Raw genomic sequence first — 19,647 nt, forward strand, 5'->3', positions numbered from 1 at the left:
CTTCTTTTCTTCTGAGTAGTTATGACAATCAAAAATCAATTCCACCTTTTCCTCCCACTCCAAATGAGCTTCAGGGTCATTTCTTCCTTGGAAAGAAGGTATCTTCATTTTGATGCTCCCAAGGTCCCTGTCTACCTCATCTCTGCCCTTAGGGCCATTTCTTCTATAACCCCTTCCATGCCTAGCTCCTCTAGGCCAGTTTCTACCCATTTCACAATCAGACTCATAATCCTCCTCATTCTACTTCCTGCTTCATATTCATCATCAAATTCATCCACAGGTATAGGTTCTCGCCTTGCAGGTCTTCTAGGATTAGGATTTTTATTAGGCTGCCCTCCTTGTAAATTTGCAATCACCATGTCTTGCCTATCCATCCTATCCCTGAATTCACCGAAAACCACATGTAAACGTTCAAACTGTTGTTGCATGGCATTTATCATCAATGCCATATTTTGTGTATCTCCCTGATTAGATGTGGCTTCATCCCCATGAGACATTGTTAAAGCTGCAAGAAAATGTTAGTGAAAATAAACTTTAGACACTCCCTCAAGTAGTTACCCTCAAAAGATATCTCTCCACTCTTAGTTTTCTCTTGTAGCTCTTTAAGGAACTGATCAACTCAAACAAAGATTTACTCAACCTTGCAAAATTCAATTCAACACTTAACTTTAAGGGACAAAATCAAGAACTTTAATCAGGAAGCAATCGATCCCCAAAGGAACAATCAAATTCAATATCACTTGGGCCTGCGATTACAATGGCAAATTCCTTTCTTTTTTTTTCTTTTTTTTGAATCTGGATATATATACTTTTTTTTTTTTTGCCAGATGCTTAGGAATTCAAATGAAAAAACAAAAATTGGAGCAGATGGATAAATATAGAAGCAAGATGAATTTACTCACTTGATGTTTAAGAAGAAAATACACGAAAGAGTATGATGAACAGATGAAAATAAAGGATAGTAACCTGATTTTAGGGCCGAAGCTTTGATACCAAATGATGCGAACCCACAAGGATTAGATCCTTAGAACCCACGAACAAGATGGTATTCTAACAACCTCAAGAAAGCTAAAATCAGATTTGGATGATCCACTAGAACCCTTGAATATGATGAAACAAGGACCCAAAGTGCTGAAACGCCACAAGGTTGATCAATCCTTGACAAGTTTAGGCAGTTCAATAAAGAACATAAGAGAAAGCTTCTCTCAAATCTGAAATTCAGAACAAACTCATTGTCTTTTCATTCTCTACATGACCTCAAATATAGATACTAGTCTTGGAACACCCTCAAAGCATGGAAAACACAAAGCATTAATTAACTACCTTGGAACATCCCTCCAAGTATGGGAAACACAAAGCATTAATTAACTACCTTGGAACATCCCTCCAAGCATGGAAAAGATAAAGCAACTAAATGAAGATAAAAACACAAAGTTGAGCTCAAATTAATAAAGTCCAGGTTCAAATGAATCAGCCCATGTATGATATTCAGCAAGACTTCTTCATTTATGGTAGATTTGGCCCAAGTGTCATCAACAACTCCCATCTTCTACTTGAATGACATTGATGACTTGTTGTGAATCTTCTTGTGAATTGCTCATGCCCAACTTTATATTTGTAGATCCACTCGAAGCTTGCCTACCCATATGTTTAGAACAAGCCCAATCAGAGCTTCTCTAAGTCTTTTAGCCTGGGACCTTGTAATAGGCCCACTTAGAATGTGCAAAGGATCACTTGGTATACTTGACTCAGCTTGTTCCTCTTGATGAGTCGCATCACTTCTTCTTCCTTCTTTGGTGAGACCCTAGAGGTTCCTTCTTCCCAGGTGATACGCCTTACAAACCCTTGGTGAGACGCCGAGATTCTTCATCGATAGAAGCTAGAAAGGTGAGACTCCTTCTCCTTCATGCCAACATGGGTTCTTGAGCGAAGGTGAAACTCTTTCAATCAAGACCTAGTTATCTTCCTTATATCTTCCTTGCATCCATCATCAGCACGCCCTAACTCTAGTCCTAGTCCAATTATTTGCCATTTCCTTAACTTGGCTGCCATCCATAGAACCCAATCTCTTCATCATCAAGATCTTCAACAAGATCTTCAGGTTCTTTGATCAGAGCAGTTTTATATTACGGTACGCATTAGCTCATATTAGCATACACCTTCAGTTGGCAGCCTGCATCAGTCCGTCCACATCTGCATTGCATGCACCAACCGTGCGCATGAACCCACATCAGGGTGCGCAGTGGATCAGCACACATGGAGCTTTTCTATGCTGCTTTGTTTCACTTATCGACTGCCTAGGGGTCCTCCTCGACTGCTTGATTTGCATGAGCTTTTCAGCCCCAACTCCATCGAGTCGGATTCTTCTTAGCAGAAAAGAATTGATGTAGGAGCACGAGCCCAAGTCATGATGGACTTACGTCGAGTTTGGATCCTTGCTTGGGTGTGCCCGAATAACACTAGCTCTAATATTTTTAGCACCTAGTTACATTGGGTTTGAGTGTTTCAACGTCGAATTGCATTGTGTCCTTTTTGTTTGTTTGAACGTGTTGAGTCATATTGAGATTGAGTTCTTCAGTTTGGTTATGTTGAGTCAATTGGAGTTTGGGTCCCAACGCCATAAAATCACATTGAGTCCACGACGTTGACGTGTCCTTGAGTTATTACGAGTTGTTTATGTGGTCCATGTGGCGTTTGGGAAAGAGTCCTAGTTGATTTGGACTCTCTTCCATGCGTTATGAGGAGTCCTAGATTATTTGGAGTTTTGTTCATTGAGTTCATGTGTCGTTTGAAGGAGTCCTAGCTGATTTGGACTCTTAGTGCATATGTCTTTCAAGAGTCCCAGTTATTTGGGAGTCTTAGTTGGTTTAGTAGATTTGGTCAGTTGATTTCGTCCGTTGATTTTGTCAACCGATTTCGTTAGTTGATTTTGTCAAATGATTGATTTGATTTAAAAGAGTCTATGTTTAGTTAGAGTCCTAAAATTCTAGTTGTAAGAGTCCTCACATTCCCAATCTCTTACTCTATATAAAGCGGAGGTTGACGAACAAAATTGGAGAATTAATTTTGATTTTCAATTACTCTTGAGATTGAGAGGCTTCTTCTTTCTTCTTTGGTGAGACTCCAAAGGTTCCTTCTTCCTAGGTGAGACACCTTGGAAACCCTTGGTGAGACCCCGAGGTTCTTCATCGGTAAAAACTGGAAAGGTGAGACTCCTCCTCCATTCCAACACGGGTTCTTGAGCAAAGGTGAGACTCTTTCAATCAAGACCTAGTTATCTTCCTTACATCTTCCTTGCATCCATCATCAGCACGCCCTAACTCTAGTCCTAGTCCAATTATTTGCCATTTCCTTAACTTGGCTGCCATCCATAGAAATTCAATCTCTTCATCATCATCATCTTCTTCTTCCTTCATTCTTCCATCAATGAAGACCCTAACCGCCACTTGAGAAAAATAAAAAGAGAGAGCAAAGATCAGCCCTTCCGGCCTAGTCCACCATTAAACCCCATTCCCGACTATGTCAATTGGTATCAGAGCAACCATCCCACCTCCGTTCTGCGTAAATTGGTATCAGAGCTACCATCCCACCTCCGACTGCATCAGTTGGTATCAGAGCAAATCAATCCACATGAGTACAAGACGAGGCCATTCCTACTATTATGATGCCTGCTATGATAATTCCGACTATGACAATCAATACTATCCCTACAACATCGAACGACAACAAGATGATCTGATAGATGAAGTTCAAAATCAAATGGCTGCCCTAGCATGGAAGATGGATGTTGTAGAGGCAGAACTACGATGCCGTAGCCATGTCAAACCACAAGTTGGGCGACGACCTTCAGAAAGCCGCAACAAAGGCACTCCTTCTCATGGTATTTCTCCATCCATAAGAGCTAAATTTTTTGCAAATAAGAGTGCATATCTGGAGCGAGGAATAATAAAATTCAGTGATAAAACATTGAGCTGCATGCCGCAAAGAAGAGGCAAAATCGATTGCTCCAAGTGCGATGGCCGAGGGTACCTCGCTGACATTTGTCCCACTAAAGATCGGCAGAATTTCGATGAAGATCTTGGTGCTAGTCTTGAAAATTCAGAATCATCGTCTGATGATATCCCTACCATTGAGATCCCTTCCTCTTCGCCTAAAGTCTCTCCTAAGCCCACTGAGGTTGAGGACAAGGCGAAATACAACGCGGAAGAACAATTTTCAAAGGTGAAACTAGCTGAATTTGAGCCTACTTTTGTTGATTTTTCTGATGTAACTCCAAAAGAATTGCCCAAGAAAGATAGTTCGAAAAGTTCAGCGAAGATCAAACATGAAGATGGAACCGTGTTCGCTTGTTTTCAAATTTCAGAAGAGATGCCATCAGATTTTGAGGTGAATAATCTGATTTTTAGTAAAAGCCGAAAGGAGCATTAGCGGCATCTTCAATAAGATCTTCAGGTTTTTCGATCAAAGGAGTTTTAGATTACGGTACGCATTAGCTCATATAAGCATGCCCCTTCAGTTGGTAGTCCACATCAGTCCGTCCACATTAGCCTCGCGTGCACCAGCTGTGCGCATGCAACCACATTAGGGTGCACAGTGGATCAGCACACACGGAGCTTTTCCATACAACTTTGTTTCACTTATCGTCTGCCTAGGAGTCTTCCTCGACCACTTGATTTGCATGAGCTTTTCAGGCCCAACTCGATAGAGTTGAGTTCTTTTCAGCCGGAAAGAATTGATGCAGGAGCACGAGCCCGAGTCATGATGGATGTACGTCGAGTTTGGATTGTTGCTTGGGTGTGTCCAAATTACAGTGGGTCTAATATTTTCAACGCCTAGTTATATGGGGTTCGAGTGTTTCAACATCCAATTGCATTGTGTCCTTTTTGTGTGTTTGGCCATGTCAAGTCATATAGATATTGAGTCCTCCGGTTTGGTTATGTTGTGTCAATTGGAGTTTGGGTCCCAAAACCATAAAACCACATTGAGCCCATGGCGCTGAGGAATCCTTGAGTGATTAGGAGTTGTCTATTTGACCCATGTGGCGTTTTGAGAAGAGTTCTAGTTGATTTGGACTCTCTTCCATGCATCATGAGGAGTCCTAGATTATTTGGAGTTTTGTTCAGAGTCCATATGTCCTTTGAAAGAGTCCTAGCTGATTTGGACTCTTAGTCCATGTATCTTTAAAGAATCCTAGTTATTTGGGAGTCTTAGCTGGTTTAGTAGATTTGGTCAGCTGATTTCGTCAGCTGATTTCGTCAGTTGATTTCGTTAGTTGATTTCGTCAAATAATTGATTTAATTTAAAAGAGTCAATGTTTAGTTGGAGTCCTAAAATTCTAGCTGTAAGAGTCCTTACTTTGCCAATCTCTTACTCTATATAAAGGGGAGGTTGAAGAATAAAATTAGAGTATTAATTTTGGTTTTCAATTGCTCTGGAGATTGAGAGGCTTCTTCTTCCTTCTTTGGTTAGACTCCAAAGTTTCCTTCTTCCTAGGTGAGACGCCTAGGAAACCCTTGGTGAGATGCCGAGGTTCTTTATCGGTAGAAGCTGGAAAGGTGAGATGATGCGAACCCACAAGGATTAGATCCTTAGAACCCACGAACAAGATGGTATTCTAACCCCAAGAAAAAAAAACCAGATTTTTGGATGATCCACTAGAACCCTTGAATATAATGAAATAAGGACCCAAAGTGCCGGAACGCCACAAGGTTGATCAATCCTTGATAAGTTTAGGCTGTTTAATGAAGAAAATAAGAGAAAACTTCTCTCAAATATGAAATTCAGAACAAACTCATCGTTTTTCATTCTCTACATGACCTCAAATATAAATACTAGTCTTGGAACACCCCTCCAAGCATGGAAAAAATAAAGCATTAATTAACTACCTTGGAACACCCCTCCAAGCATGAAAAACACAAAACATTAATTAACTACCTTGAAACATCCCTCCAAGCATGGAAAAGACAAAGCAACTAATGAGAAGTTTCAAATGATGAGAAGTCTTCATAAATTCATGCAGCCCATTAAATGAAGATAAAAACACCATGTTGAGCTCAAATTAATGAAGTCCGGATTCAAATGAATCCACCCATATATGAAATTCAGCAAGACTTCTTCATTTACGGTAGATTTGGCCCAAGTGTCATCAAGAGCTCCAATCTTCTACTTGAATGACATTGATGGCCTCTTGTGAATTGTTCAAGCCTAGCTTTATATCTATAGATCCACTCGAAGCTTGCCTAGCCTATATGTTTAGAACAAGCCCAATCAGAGCTTCTCTAAGTCTTTTAGCCTGGGACCTTGTAATAGGCCCACTTAGAATGTGCAAAGGATCACTTGATATACTTGACTCAGCTTGTTTCTCTTGATGAGTCGCATCATTCCCATTTTCCTCAAAAGGATTCGTCCTCAAATCATCACCTATATCAAAGGGAGAAAGATCAGCAACATTGAATGTAGCACTAATGTTATACTCACCTAGGAGATCTATCTTGTAAGCATTGTCATCGATCTTCTCAAGAACTTGAAATAGACCATCCCCTCTGGGATTCAGTTTGCACTTTGTGCTAGAAACCTCTCCTTTCTCATATGCACCCACACCCAATCACCTGGCTCAAAAATAACCTGCTTTCATCCTTTGTTAGCCTTAGATTCATATTGCTCATTTTTCTTCTCAATGTGCTGCTTAACACGTTCATGAAGTTGCTTCACCATTGAGCTTTCTTCTTCCCATCAAGGCTAACTCTTGCATCAATAGGCAAAGATAGCAAATCCAAAGGAGTTAGTGGATTAAAACCATAAACTATCTCAAAAGGTGAATATACAGTAGATGAAAGGCAAACAAAATCTTTCCAACTCTTCAAATTCTTTTGAATAACAGTCTGCAGCAATTGAGTTAAAATTCGATTAATGACCTCAGTTTGACCATCAGTCTGTGGATGATAAGCTATAGAAAATAACAACTTAGTACCAAGCTTTCCCCACAAGACCTTCCAAAAGTAACTAAGAAACTTTACATCCCTATCAGAAACAATACTTTTAGGGACACCGTGAAGTCTCATAATTTCCTAGAAGAACAAATCAGCAATATAGGTGGCATCATCAGTTTTATGGCAAGAAATAAAATGAGCCATTTTTGAAAACCTATCAACTACCACAAATATTGAATCCTTACCTGTCTTTGATCTAGGCAGCCCCAGAGTGTAGTCCATTGAGATGTCTACCCATGGTTCACTAGGTACAGGCAAAGGCGTATAAAGCCCATAGGGTAAGATCCTGAATTTAGCCTTCTTACAAGTGAGACATCTGTCACAGATTCATTCTACATCACGTCGCATCCTAGGCCAAAAGAAATGTTCAAGCAAGACTGCTAAGGTCTTTTTGACGCCAAAGTGCCCCATTAACCATCCCCCATGTGATTCTTTGACAAGCAATTCACGCATAGAGCATTGAGGCACACACAACTCTATAAAATTTACCAATTTCTTCCTTTTCACAAGCAACAAACACATCAGCAAAGTCATGATCGTTGGTATACAATTCCTTGACATACTCAAAACCATGCAACCTTGCATTTAGAGAAGTAAAAAGAACATACCTTTGGGATAAGGCGTCTGCAACTATATTCTCCTTACCTTGCTTGTATTTGATGAAGTACAGAAAGGTTTCAATAAATTCCAGCCGTCGAGCATGCCTTTTGTTCAACTTTCCTTAACCCTTAAGATGCTTCAAAGATTCATGATCTGTGTGAATGACAAATTATTTTTGGCCAAAGATAGTGTTGCCAAGTCTCTAACGCCCTCACAAGTGCAAAAAGCTCCTTGTCGTATGTTGGATAGTTCAAGGCTGCCCCGTTTAGCTTTTCACTGAAATAAGCAATAGGCCACATCTCCTGCATCAAAACAGTTCCTATACCAACTCCCGAGGCATCACACTCAATTTCAAAAATTTTATCAAAGTTAGGTAACGCTAACACAGATGCAGAACGGATCTTTAATAACAATAAATGCATGCTCCTGTTCATTGCCCCATTTAAAACGAACAGATTTTTTAATGACTTTAGTGAGAGGTGCAGCAAGTGTGCTAAAATCCTTGACAAAACGCCTATAAAAACTAGCTAAACCATGAAAACTTCTTACCTCGGTTATGCTCTTAGGTGTTGGCCACTCTTTAATTGCCCTTCCCTTCTCGTCATCAACCTCTATTCCTCGTGCACTTACAACAAAACCAAGAAAAATAACCTTGTCCATGCAAAAACTACACTTTTTATGGTTAGCACACAGTTTTTCTTTCCTTAGCACATCAAGTCACATCGTAAATGACGTATATGTTCACCAAAATCTCTATTGTATACTAAAATTTCATCAAAGTATACCACAACAAACTTTCCAATGAATGCATGCAAAACATGATTCATTAACCTCATAAAAGTGCTCGGTGCATTAGTGAGTCCAAACGGCATTACTAACCATTCATAAAGTCCATGCTTAGTTTTGAATGCAGTTTTCCACTCATCTCCTTCCCTCATCCTAATTTGATGATATCCAGACTTCAAATCGATTTTAGTGAACATACTAGATCCATGCAACTCATCTAGCATATCATCTAACCTAGGTATAGGATGGCGACACTTTACTGTTATGTTATTCACAGCTCTGCAATCAATGCACATCCCCCATGAACCATCTTTTTTAGGAACAAGAAGTACAGAAACTGCGCAAGGACTCAAACTCTCTCTAACATATTCCTTAGCCATGAGCTCTTCAACTTGCCTCGGAAGTTCCTTTGTCTCCTCCGGATTACTTCTATAGGCTGGACGGTTCGGAATAGCAGCTCCAGGAATGAGATCAATCTGATGTTCTATGCCTCTAATGGGAGGTAACCTATTAGGAACATCCTCAGGAAACACATCCTCAAATTCCTGCAACAAAGAAACAGCAACACTAGAAAGAGAAGAGTTAAGGTCATTAGCAACAAAACAAGCCTCTTTGTACACAAGTACAAACAAAGGCTGTTTAGCAAGACAAGCAACTTTCACATCACTCGCTTTTGCATAAAAACCCACCTTTTCCTTTTTTTTTCTCTCCTCTCTTTCTTTTTTTTTTCTCTCTTGTGGTCTTTCTTTTTTTTGCGCCACTTCGTTCTGTTCTTTTTGAATTCTCAGCCTTGCTAGCATTTTCACTCTCTTTTCGTTTTGAACTCTCTACCTCACTTTCTCTCTTCAACTTCAATTGGTCTTCATAGACCTGTTTTGGAGTTAATGGTACAAGAGTAACCTTTTGGTTATCTTTTACAAATGAGTACCTATTCTTAAACCTATCATGTATCACCTTTCTATCAAATTGCCAAGGTCTCCCCAAAAGTATATGACCAGCATGCATAGGAACTACATCACACAGCACTTCATCACTATATCTACCAATTGAAAAGACAATCAAAACTTGCTTGTTAACCTTAACTTCCCCGCATTCATTCAACCACCACAACTTGTGAGGTCTAGGGTCTTTAATGGTAGACAAGTGTAATTTCTCAATTAATGTAGTGCTTGCAACATTTGTGCAACTTCTCCCATCTATAATCATACTGCATACTTTATTGTTTATGTGACAACGAGTATGGAAGATGTTCTCCCTTTGCTGCTCCATGTCATCTTTTTTAACTTGGGAATTCAAGGCACGTCTGGCCACAAGTGACTCTCCCTCCACTGGATATTCAACCCCATCATCACTAGCATCCTCAAGTGAAGGGATTAATTCATCACTCTCACTGCCGGTCAGCACGTCCCCATTGTCATACATGTGCATGGTCCTTTTGTTGGGACATTGTGAAACAATATGTCATGTTCCCAAGCACTTGAAACATTTTATTTCTCTATTTCAAGAGGGTTGGGAGTCAGATTTACCTTTGTTTTTGGTGGAAGCATCATTTGTACCCTTGAGTATTTCCGTAGGAACAACTCTGTCATCCTTCTTCCAATTCGACCTCCAAGATGAACCAGAACCCGAAGTATACTTTGCTGCCCCCTTGCGTTTTAACTGCCCTTCCACCTTTATTGCCATATGCACCATATCTTCTAACTCCACATAATGCTGAAACTCCACTACATTGGCTATATATATCTCTGTTTAACCCGACCAGAAACCGAGCAATTGTAGCTTCTCTATCTTCTTTTTTGGATAAAGGTACGTGTGTGTATATATCCAAATTGAAGAAATGACGTACAAATGCACAGGGGCATACCCCAGAAATCAAAGGCTAGGAGGGCATACCCCTCTAGCCACAATAACTAACTACACGGGGTGTGATTCCATCTCCTGCTAATAGATGGCTTCACAGTTCATGGGGATTCTCTGATGATATCTTTTGACACTCTCATCATTTTGTTCTTACAAGCTTTGTAGGGCCATCACCATGCAAACGAGTATTACGTTCCCTCCAAATGTAGTAGTCCGCAGCTGCCACCATAACCTTTGTAGTTCGACCCAAGAGTGAACGATCATCCATGTGAGAAAACCAAGAGATCGTATCCATCCATCTATGCGAGGCCCACGGAATACTACACTTGGCACAAAGAATGGACCAGATGCGCTGAGAGAATGGGCACTCAAAAAATATATGATCCACATCCTTATGCCCACCCCCACACAAAACACATTGAGCGACCTGAATAATGCCAAAGCGTATAAGCTTAGCTTGAGTATACAAGGCATCCAGGATGGCTAACCAAAGAATAAAGGACATCCTTGGAATAGCTTGGCTATGCCAAACAAGCTTCCACCAGTCTACTCTTCTATGACGCGGGCGCAACGACTCCCAAACACCACGAACAGAGAAGGAACCCTTCGGAGCATCAATCCACTGCAAGACATTCGGCCTTCTGCCATCTGGCCAGAATGAAGTAGGAGTACTACTAATGAGCTCAAGCCATGCAGGGGAGCGAGAGATAAGCCAGTGCCACTCCTGGTCGTCAATAATAGCCTCCACCTTGGCATTCTGCCTAAGGCTAGAATCATAGATAAACCTTTCCCCAAACACCTCAATAAGAAGACCAAGGGGATGCCAATGGTCAAACCAAAGTAAAATACTACTCCCATAACCCACTCGATATCTCATCTTCCATCGGACAAGGCTGCGAAGACTAAGAATCTTCCGCCAACTCCAAGAGCAATCCCTGGGGCATTTGATCTCCCAAATACTTCTGCCTCGCAAAAGATAAGAGCGAACCCAAGAAGACCAAAGAGAGTTACCGTCATCATTACAGAGAGCCCATAAGTGTTTGGTCATGGCTGCCCTATTCCAAGTCACCATGTTCTTATTGCCCAAACCCCCTTCCTCCTTAGGCAAACAAATATTGTCCCATGCTACCTTCGCACCTCTAGTGCTAAACTCACAACCCTTCTAAAGGAAAGAGCGTAAAGTGGATTCCACCTTCTTAATAATTGATTTGGGCAAGATGAATAAGGAGGACCAATAAACTTGGATGGAAAACAAAATAGATTTGATGAGTTGTAATCTATTTGCAAAGGAGAGAGCACGGCAAGTCCAACTCTTGGTTTTGGCAATAATCCGGTCTACCAACACCTTACAATCACTAGCCTTTAACTTAGTCATTATAAGTGGACCAATAAGGAAGCACTCCTTCATTATACTCGAGGATATCCAAAAGCTGCACTCGAAGCTTGAAAGGCACTCCACAAATGAACATGCTGCTCTTATCTGGATTTGGTACAAGTCCAGAGAAGTCTCGAAATTGTTGAAGACAACCACCGATCAAAGACACAGAAGCCAAATCCACTTTATAGAAAATCATAAGATCATCTGCAAAGCACAAGTGAGAGATCTTTTTCTTTTCACAACGCCAATGATACTTGAAACCACAGTCCCTTACCATATTAGCCATCAGACCCGAAAAGACTTCCATGGCTAGGACAAAAAGATAAGGTGACATAGGATCCCCTTGTCGCAAGCCCCGACCCCCAGGGAAGAATCCATGAAGTTCGCCATTAACAGAGATGGAGAAGCGAGTAGTGGAGATACACTCCGCAATCCATCTATCAACTCTATCCGAAAACCCCATAACACGTAATACAGCCAGTAAAAAATCCCACCGAACGGAGTCATATGCCTTCATTAGATCCACCTTACGAGCACATCAAGAAGAGCCATCAGAGCGATGATAGTTCCGCATTAACTCTTGGCAGAGGATAATATTATCACTAATACGTCGACACGCAACAAAGGCCTTTTGGAATGGTCCCACCAATCCCGGAAGTACCACCTTCACCCTATTTACTATGAGCTTTGCAATACAGTTGTAAACAGTGTTACAACAAGAAATTGGTCTAAAGTCCTTTACCTTGGTTTTGAACCTTAGGAATCAAAGAAAGTGTTGTAGCATTTACTTGTTTCAGAAGATGCCCGGAGGAGAAAAAAAAAATTGGATAGCCACTATGACATCAGCCCCAACTATATTCCAAGCCTTCTTAAAGAAGCCAGCACTAAAACCATCCGGGCCGGGAGCCTTGTTGTCCTTCAAACAGAACATCACCATCTTTATTTCGTCATCCGAAACAGATCGATCTAAATCCACCCTCTGAATCTCAGTGAGCCGCTTTGGAAGGACTCGCTGAAGCATGTCCTCATCAACACCCGCAACCTCATGAGAACCTAGAAGATTCTGAAAGAACTGCACAATGGTGTCACTGACCTCACCCGGAGTCCCCACCTGAGCCCCATCATCATTAGAAATAGATGTGATCTTGCTACGACTCTGAAAAAGCTTCATAGATTGGAAGAAGAACCTCGAATTCTTGTCTCCCAAATTTAGCCACTGAACCCCAGCCTTTTGCTTCAAAAAAGTTTCTTCCGCTCTGCTCAACTCCAAATAATCCTTAATGAGCCTTGACTCCTCGGTGTGAAAAGTCAAGTCAAGGGGATGACGCTGAATCATACGTTGTACCTCCTCCAAAGCCTCTTTAGCTCGCACGACTCGCCGAGGAAAATTTGCAAAGAACTCCTTATTGAACTTTTTCAACTACCCTTTCAAATGCTTCAACTTATGGCATAGTTGATACATCGGACTTCCTTTTACATCTATAGCCCAAATTGCGGATGCTCAGCCCAAAGATCAAAGAAATTAAATGGTGTTTTTCACGAAGGTAAGGCAGCAAGCCATTGGAGAATGATCCGAAACACCGGAGGGAAGAAAGTAAGCTTCAGAGCCTGAAAAGTCACGCTCCCATGTCAAATTGGCAAGGACCCGATCTAGCTTCTTCATAATAGGAGCCTTGTCCTGCCGATTAGACCACGTGAAGAGACAGCCATTCTGTCATAAATCACTTAGGCCAGATTGTAATAAACAAGTAGCAAGGTTATTCTGCCAAGAAGGCCAACTACGAGAGCCCCCAACCATCTCCTCTTGTGACTTTATAGCATTGAAGTCCCCCATGAACACCCATGGAGAAGATTCCCATCCCACACTGCGAGAAACTAAATCAGCCCACAATTCACTCCGCTTAATAGGGCAATTATCACCATACACAATCGAGACAATGAAAGAGGAATCCTTAGCAAGATCCCTAACATGCACATGCATCCCTTGGTCGGATGAATTTATAAGAACCACATCCATCTTCTGAGGATTCCAACCAATCCAAATCCGTCCATGAGAAGAAGCATTATAGTTGCACAGTAAACCCCAATTTCGAAAGATGGTGTTCGCCACCTTTTCTTTTTTCTCTCTTTAACTTTAGTTTCCACCAAACCACAAAGTGACAGTCTTTCCTTTCGAATAAGTTGCTGCACTTCTAAATGCTTGAAAGGGTCATTCAAACCCCTAACATTCCAACAGCCAATAATCATTAAAACTAAGAAAAGAGAGAGAAATCAAGCTCCATAAAGGATTACCTCCATTTACCCCCCCTCGGGGAGTAGTATTTCCACCCTTTCTTGTCCTTGCCACCTGATCCTTTCATCTTCTTTTTTTCAAGCGAGTCCTTTGCCTTAATATTGATTAGCCATAGGAGTAGTAGCACCATCAGCACAAATAGCTAGCGGTTGTGGAGTAGCTTCATCCATTTTGGGTGTATGCTCTTCAACATCATTTTCAGAAAAATAACACTCTCCCTCTTCAAATTCCACATTATCCTGAAGGTCCTCAAAAGCAATGAATGGAAGCGTGGACTTCTCATCCATCCTCTCCGAGCTAGGTGAATGTAAAACAATTGCATTAGATGGTGTTGCTTCCAATTCATGCCCACAAGGTGCTGTCAACCCTTTATTCTCACAATGAGAAGTTGAAGGTACCCCACATTCCACCGGTGACTTTCTTTTTTTACGCCTTGTAACTTCTTGCCAGTCACCTTCACTAGTAGTGGGCCTTAGGCACCACTTTGTCACCACCAGCGATCTTAGGAACCTGGCCGGTCTAAATTGATGGGCGAAGATTAGAAGTTTTCACGCAGCTGTACCCTAAGCGCCCGCCTTTGAGAACAAAAAGTAGGATGAATTTCAACGCAAACTGCTTTCTATGATGATATAAAGGGGAAGAGGTGCCGTTACGAGAACAAAGAATAGAAAACTTGCTTTGTTTTCTTCTTGGCCACCTTAGGGCAAGTGCCATTCGAATGGCTAAACACTCCACAATGTCCACATTTATGAGGCAGCCACTCAAAGTCAACAACAACACATATTTGCTCCCCATTAGGGCATTGCAAATCAAATTCCTTAATGAGATCCTCAGAAGCATCAATCTCCACATAAATCCGAACAAAACTAAGTCAGCTTCCTTGCAAGGGTGATGTAATCCGCATGCAAAGGAATCCCAACAGTGCTACCCACAAAGCTTAAGCCTTGAACAGTCCAATATTCAAGTGGCACTTTGTAAAGCCGAACCCACACCGGGTTATTCCGCATATCTTCTTTGGCCAACTTCAAGTTAGGTTGCCACCTTTTAAGCACTAGCGGCCTATTCGCCATATGCCAAGGAGCCTTGTCTAGGATGTTGCATGCATGCTCAACGCTATCAAACTTGAAGAAGAAGAAGCCACTTTCAGAAGCTAGAACCTCTTTCAATCCCGAACTACCCCATATCTTATGAGCAATCGAATTCACAATTGGAAATGGGAGCTTATTTCCAACAAAGTAGCCAATGAGAGTAGCCTTCCATACCTCACACCCTTCTTCAACAATGCTAGGAGGTGGTAGCACCTTAACCCGACCTTCTTCCATACCTTAACCCTTCTTGCCAATACACGCCATGGAGCACGTGCCCCTAGCCCCATGCTCTTGGGTATTCCTCCTAGATCTTGCACACATTTCCCTGGTGATCCTAGGGCCAAGATTTGATCTCCAAGTTGCCCAAATCTCCAGAAAGCACGGTCAGACCTTGAACCCGTCCAGTGACCCGATCTGGTTTATACCTTGATCCGCATCTGGTCCAGCCCCGATTCGAGGTGCCGTGACACCCTCCCCCACCTAAGCCGAAGTCGCCCCTGACGAGGCTTGGCGGTACTCATTGATGATGTCCTCGAACTGCCATAGTTCGTCACCGTACTCCCAGCTTGCTTCTGAATCTGATAGTCCTTTCCATCGGACTAAGTATTGCACACGGTTACCTTTTTTCTTGTCCACCTTGATTTCAGAAACCTTCTTGGTGGAATGAACTCGTACGGCCACTGGAGCTCGCCCGCTTTGCGCCCGAGAAGCGTCAGTTGTGTCCACTTTGAATGATTTCAACAGGAACACGTGGAATGCCGGGTGCACTTTCAGCTTGGAAGGCAGCGACAATCGGTACGCTGTCTCTCCAATTCGATATGTGATGATGAAGGGACCTTCATACTGCTTTGTTGTAGCCCGACTTCAATTTCATGTGATGGTAAAGCTTCACCAATACCCGACCACCAACCTGAAATTCAGTTGCCCGCCGCTTTATGTCAGCCCACTTCTTCATCCGTTTGATCACCTTCAATAAGGAGACCTGAACCAAACTGTATCCTCCTTCAGATCCCTCACGAACCTGTAGGCGGTTGGATTACGTCCCATGTAGTCCACTACGATACTTCCCGGAGTGTCTGGTTGCAGCCCTGTAATCACCTCAAACGGTGATTTACCCGTCGACTTCGATCATTGTAAGTTGTAGCTGAATTGGGCTTGGTCCAAGAGTCACACCCAATCCCGCTGGTTGGCACTCACATAGTGCCTCAAATACATCTCCAATAATGCATTGGTTCGCTCTGTTTGGCCGTCGGTCTGAGGGTGGAAAGCCGTGGATATCTTCAGCTCCGTTCCGAGTATCCGAAATAACTCCATCTAGAACCTCCCCGTGAAGCGAGCATCGCGATCAGAAACGATACTCCGCGGTATCCCCCAATATTTCACCACATATGTGAAGAACAACCGCGCCACGTCCTCCGTATGACAAGTAGTAGGTGCTGGAATGAAGATCCCGTACTTCGAGAAGCGATCTATCACGACCATGATAGAGCTGTTCCCATCCACCGAAGGTAGTCCGATGATGAAGTCCATGGAGACACTCTCCCACGGATGCTCTGGTATAGGTAATGGTTCCAACAACCCCGTAGGCCGTCGATGTTCAACCTTGTCTTGCTGGCATAGTAGACAAGTGCGAACATACTCCTCGATGTCATCCCGCATCTTCGGCCAATAGTAGTTATGTTCTATGAGAGCTTGGGTCCGATGTACCCCCTGGTGTCCCGCCCACATAGAATCATGGTGTTCTCGCAACACCTCACACCTAAGCCCTCCACCTGAAGGCACATAGACACGTTGCCCTCATGTCAAAATCAGCCCTCCTTCGGTCCAGAAGCGGCGCGCCTTGACATCTTTGATGAGTTCACCCATGGAAGTGGCCCATGGATCCTTCTCCATCTCGGTCTTGACCCTCTCCATTAGGTTACTTGCTGATCCGAAAAGGAAGAAACCACAGCCAACTGTACCTTCCTACTCAAGGCATCAGGGACCGAATTAGTTTGGCCTGGCTTGTACTCGATGTCGAAATCGAATTCAGCGAGAAATTGCTGCCATCTCGCCTGCTTGGGGGTTGAGCTTTGGCTGGGTCTGAAAGTAGCTTATAGCCACGTTATCCATGCGCACCACAAACTTAGATCCGAGTAGGTAATGACGCCAGGTTCGAAGAAAGTGCACAATCGCTGTCATCTCTTTTTCATGAACTGTATACCTGCGCTCGGTGTCGCTCAACTTCTGACTCTCGTAGGCCAATGGGTGCCCTTCCTGCATGAGCACCCCTCCAATGGCAAAATTCGATGCGTCAGTGTGGACTTCAAAAGAAATGGAAAAGTCTGGTAGCATGAGGACCGGCTCCACCATGACCGCCTGCTTGAGACGATCAAACGCCTCTTGACATTGATTTGACCACCACCATGGTCGATCCTTCTTTAACAAATCCGTCAGTGGGGAGCATAACTTCAAATATCCGGTGATGAACCTCCTATAGTAATTTGCCAAGCCAAGAGAAGAGCGTAAGTATGCAACTCGTGTAGGTACCTCCCGCTCGGCTATGGCTGAAATTTTCGAGGGATCCACATGAGCCTTCCATCCCCAATGATGTGCCCGAGGAACGGCACCCTCCGTTGCACAAACACACAATTCTCCCTTTTCACAAAGAGCTGGTGCTGCCGTAAGGTGGAGAAGACTTGCCTCAGGTGCGTCACATGCTCATCCAATGTCCGACCGTACACAACAATATCATCCAAGCATACTACCACGAATTTATCAATGAAGTCGTGAAGTACACGCTGCATCAAAGCATAGAAAGTTGCTGGTGCGTTGGTGAGGCCAAAAGGCATGACAAGGTACTCGAAGCTCCTGTACCTTGTCACGCATGCAGTCTTCTCAATGTCCTCCTCCGCCACGCGGACCTGATAGTATCCATTGCAAAGATCCAACTTGGAAATCCATTTTGTCGTACCAAGTTGATTGAACAAATCATCAATCCGTGGAATGGGGTACTTGTTCTTCACCGTGAGCTTGTTGAGGGCCCTGTAGTCGATGCAGAGTCTCAACGAACTATCATGCTTCTTCTGAAAAAGTACCGGTGCTCCATACGGACTCTTCGAAGGTCAAATGAACCTGCTGTCCACCAACTCCGTTAGTTGCCTCCTCAGCTCCTGCAGTTCAGGTGGGGCCATTCTATATGGTGCTTGAGCTGGTGGACGTGCTCCATGCACCAAATCAATCCGATGATCGATTTCTCTTTTTGGCGGCAATTGCTTGGGTAACTCGAGGGGCATCACATCCTCGAATTCAATGAGAACACCCTTGATGGGTGCTGGAATCTCCTCTCCTTTCGGTAGGTCTTCCCCCTGAAGGGACACAATATATGTTGGAAGTCCCCTTCTCAGCACCTTAGCAAGTTGCATCGCCGATAGGACTCGCTGCGGAGTCCCTTTAATTCGCTTCCCCGGAACTACGCAAGCTCCACTCGAATTCAAGACCACCACCACATCTGAATCCATTTTTACCATGGCTTGTAGCTGGGTAAGCAAATGTCACGGCTCCTCAAATCGGGGCTGGACTGGACGCGGATCAAGGTATAAACCAGATCAGGTTGCTAGACGGGTTCGAGGTCTGACGGTGCTCTCTAGAGATTTGGGCAACTTGGAGACCAAATTTGGGCCCTTGGATCACCTAGGGAAATGTGTGTAAGATGTAGGAGGAATACCCAAGAGCATGGGGCCGTAGGCACATGCTCCAAGAAATGTATTGTTGAGAATACATGCTGGTTCATCATTAGGAGGTAAGCTGCTGCAACGAGACAGATTCAGCGTTGTGGGCTTATCTCGAAGCATGGACTGAATTCGGAAAATTGGGATGCATGGAAATGTGTGCCACTGATGGAGGAACATGGCATAAGTCTTCAGAAGGCAAGGGACACGTTTTAACACATTTTTATAACTGAAAACGTGTATGGTTAGAAGACGTGGCTGTAACGCTGTTTCCACGCACTTTCACTTTGAGGGGCATTTCGGAAACTCTACAGAAGTCCGTTTAAAGTAGAAAAGGTGCTATCTGGAAAGGTTTTTCGTCTCGAATCCAACGAATCCAGTTTTATGGTAATCCGAATTCGTTTGAGGCATGAACTTGGCTGTTTTATCTGGTTGCGCAGAATCAAGGGGCTGTTCCAATCACCACTTGGGTACAGTTCCAAACTGAACTTCGAAAGGAATTCTTTCCCGCGTTCGCTAAGGATGATGCTCGAGCATGACTACGGCGACTCACGCAAAAGGGCGATGTGTGTGAGTATGTGCGAGAGTTCAGCGAATTGTTATTGGAGGCACCAGACCTTAGCAACGAGGACTCTCTCTTCACTTTCCTTGACGGGCTCAAACCGTGGGCCAAGATGGAATTGCAGCGAAGAGGAGTCTAGAGTTTGAACGAGGCAATAGCTCAAGCGGAGGCTCTCATCGAGTTCAAGACTCAACCCACAGCTTCCAAAGCCCAAGCATCGAAACAGGGCAAAGGTGGGGGAGCAAAATTAGGTCACAAAGGAGGTACAAAAGGCTCGAATCCGAGCTCCTCGAGTGGAGGGGCTTCCCAAGCGAAGGGCAAAGGGGTGGCGCAAGGTACCAGCACTATCTCATGCTATATTTGCAATGGACCGCACAAGGT

At 43.3% G+C, this 19,647-nt stretch overlaps 1 protein-coding gene across 1 annotated transcript; it reads right to left on the reverse strand.

Moving 5' to 3' along the window:
* Positions 1–10,374: 10,374 nt before the first annotated feature.
* Positions 10,375–11,283, reverse strand: LOC120104829. The gene has a single exon (XM_039116666.1). The coding sequence runs from the start codon at positions 11,281–11,283 to the stop codon at positions 10,375–10,377; it is 909 nt and encodes a 302-aa protein (XP_038972594.1).
* Between the last annotated feature and the right edge of the window lie 8,364 nt (positions 11,284–19,647).

Source organism: Phoenix dactylifera, unplaced genomic scaffold, assembly GCF_009389715.1.
Source record: "Phoenix dactylifera cultivar Barhee BC4 unplaced genomic scaffold, palm_55x_up_171113_PBpolish2nd_filt_p 000119F, whole genome shotgun sequence".
Taxonomy (NCBI): domain Eukaryota; kingdom Viridiplantae; phylum Streptophyta; class Magnoliopsida; order Arecales; family Arecaceae; genus Phoenix; species Phoenix dactylifera.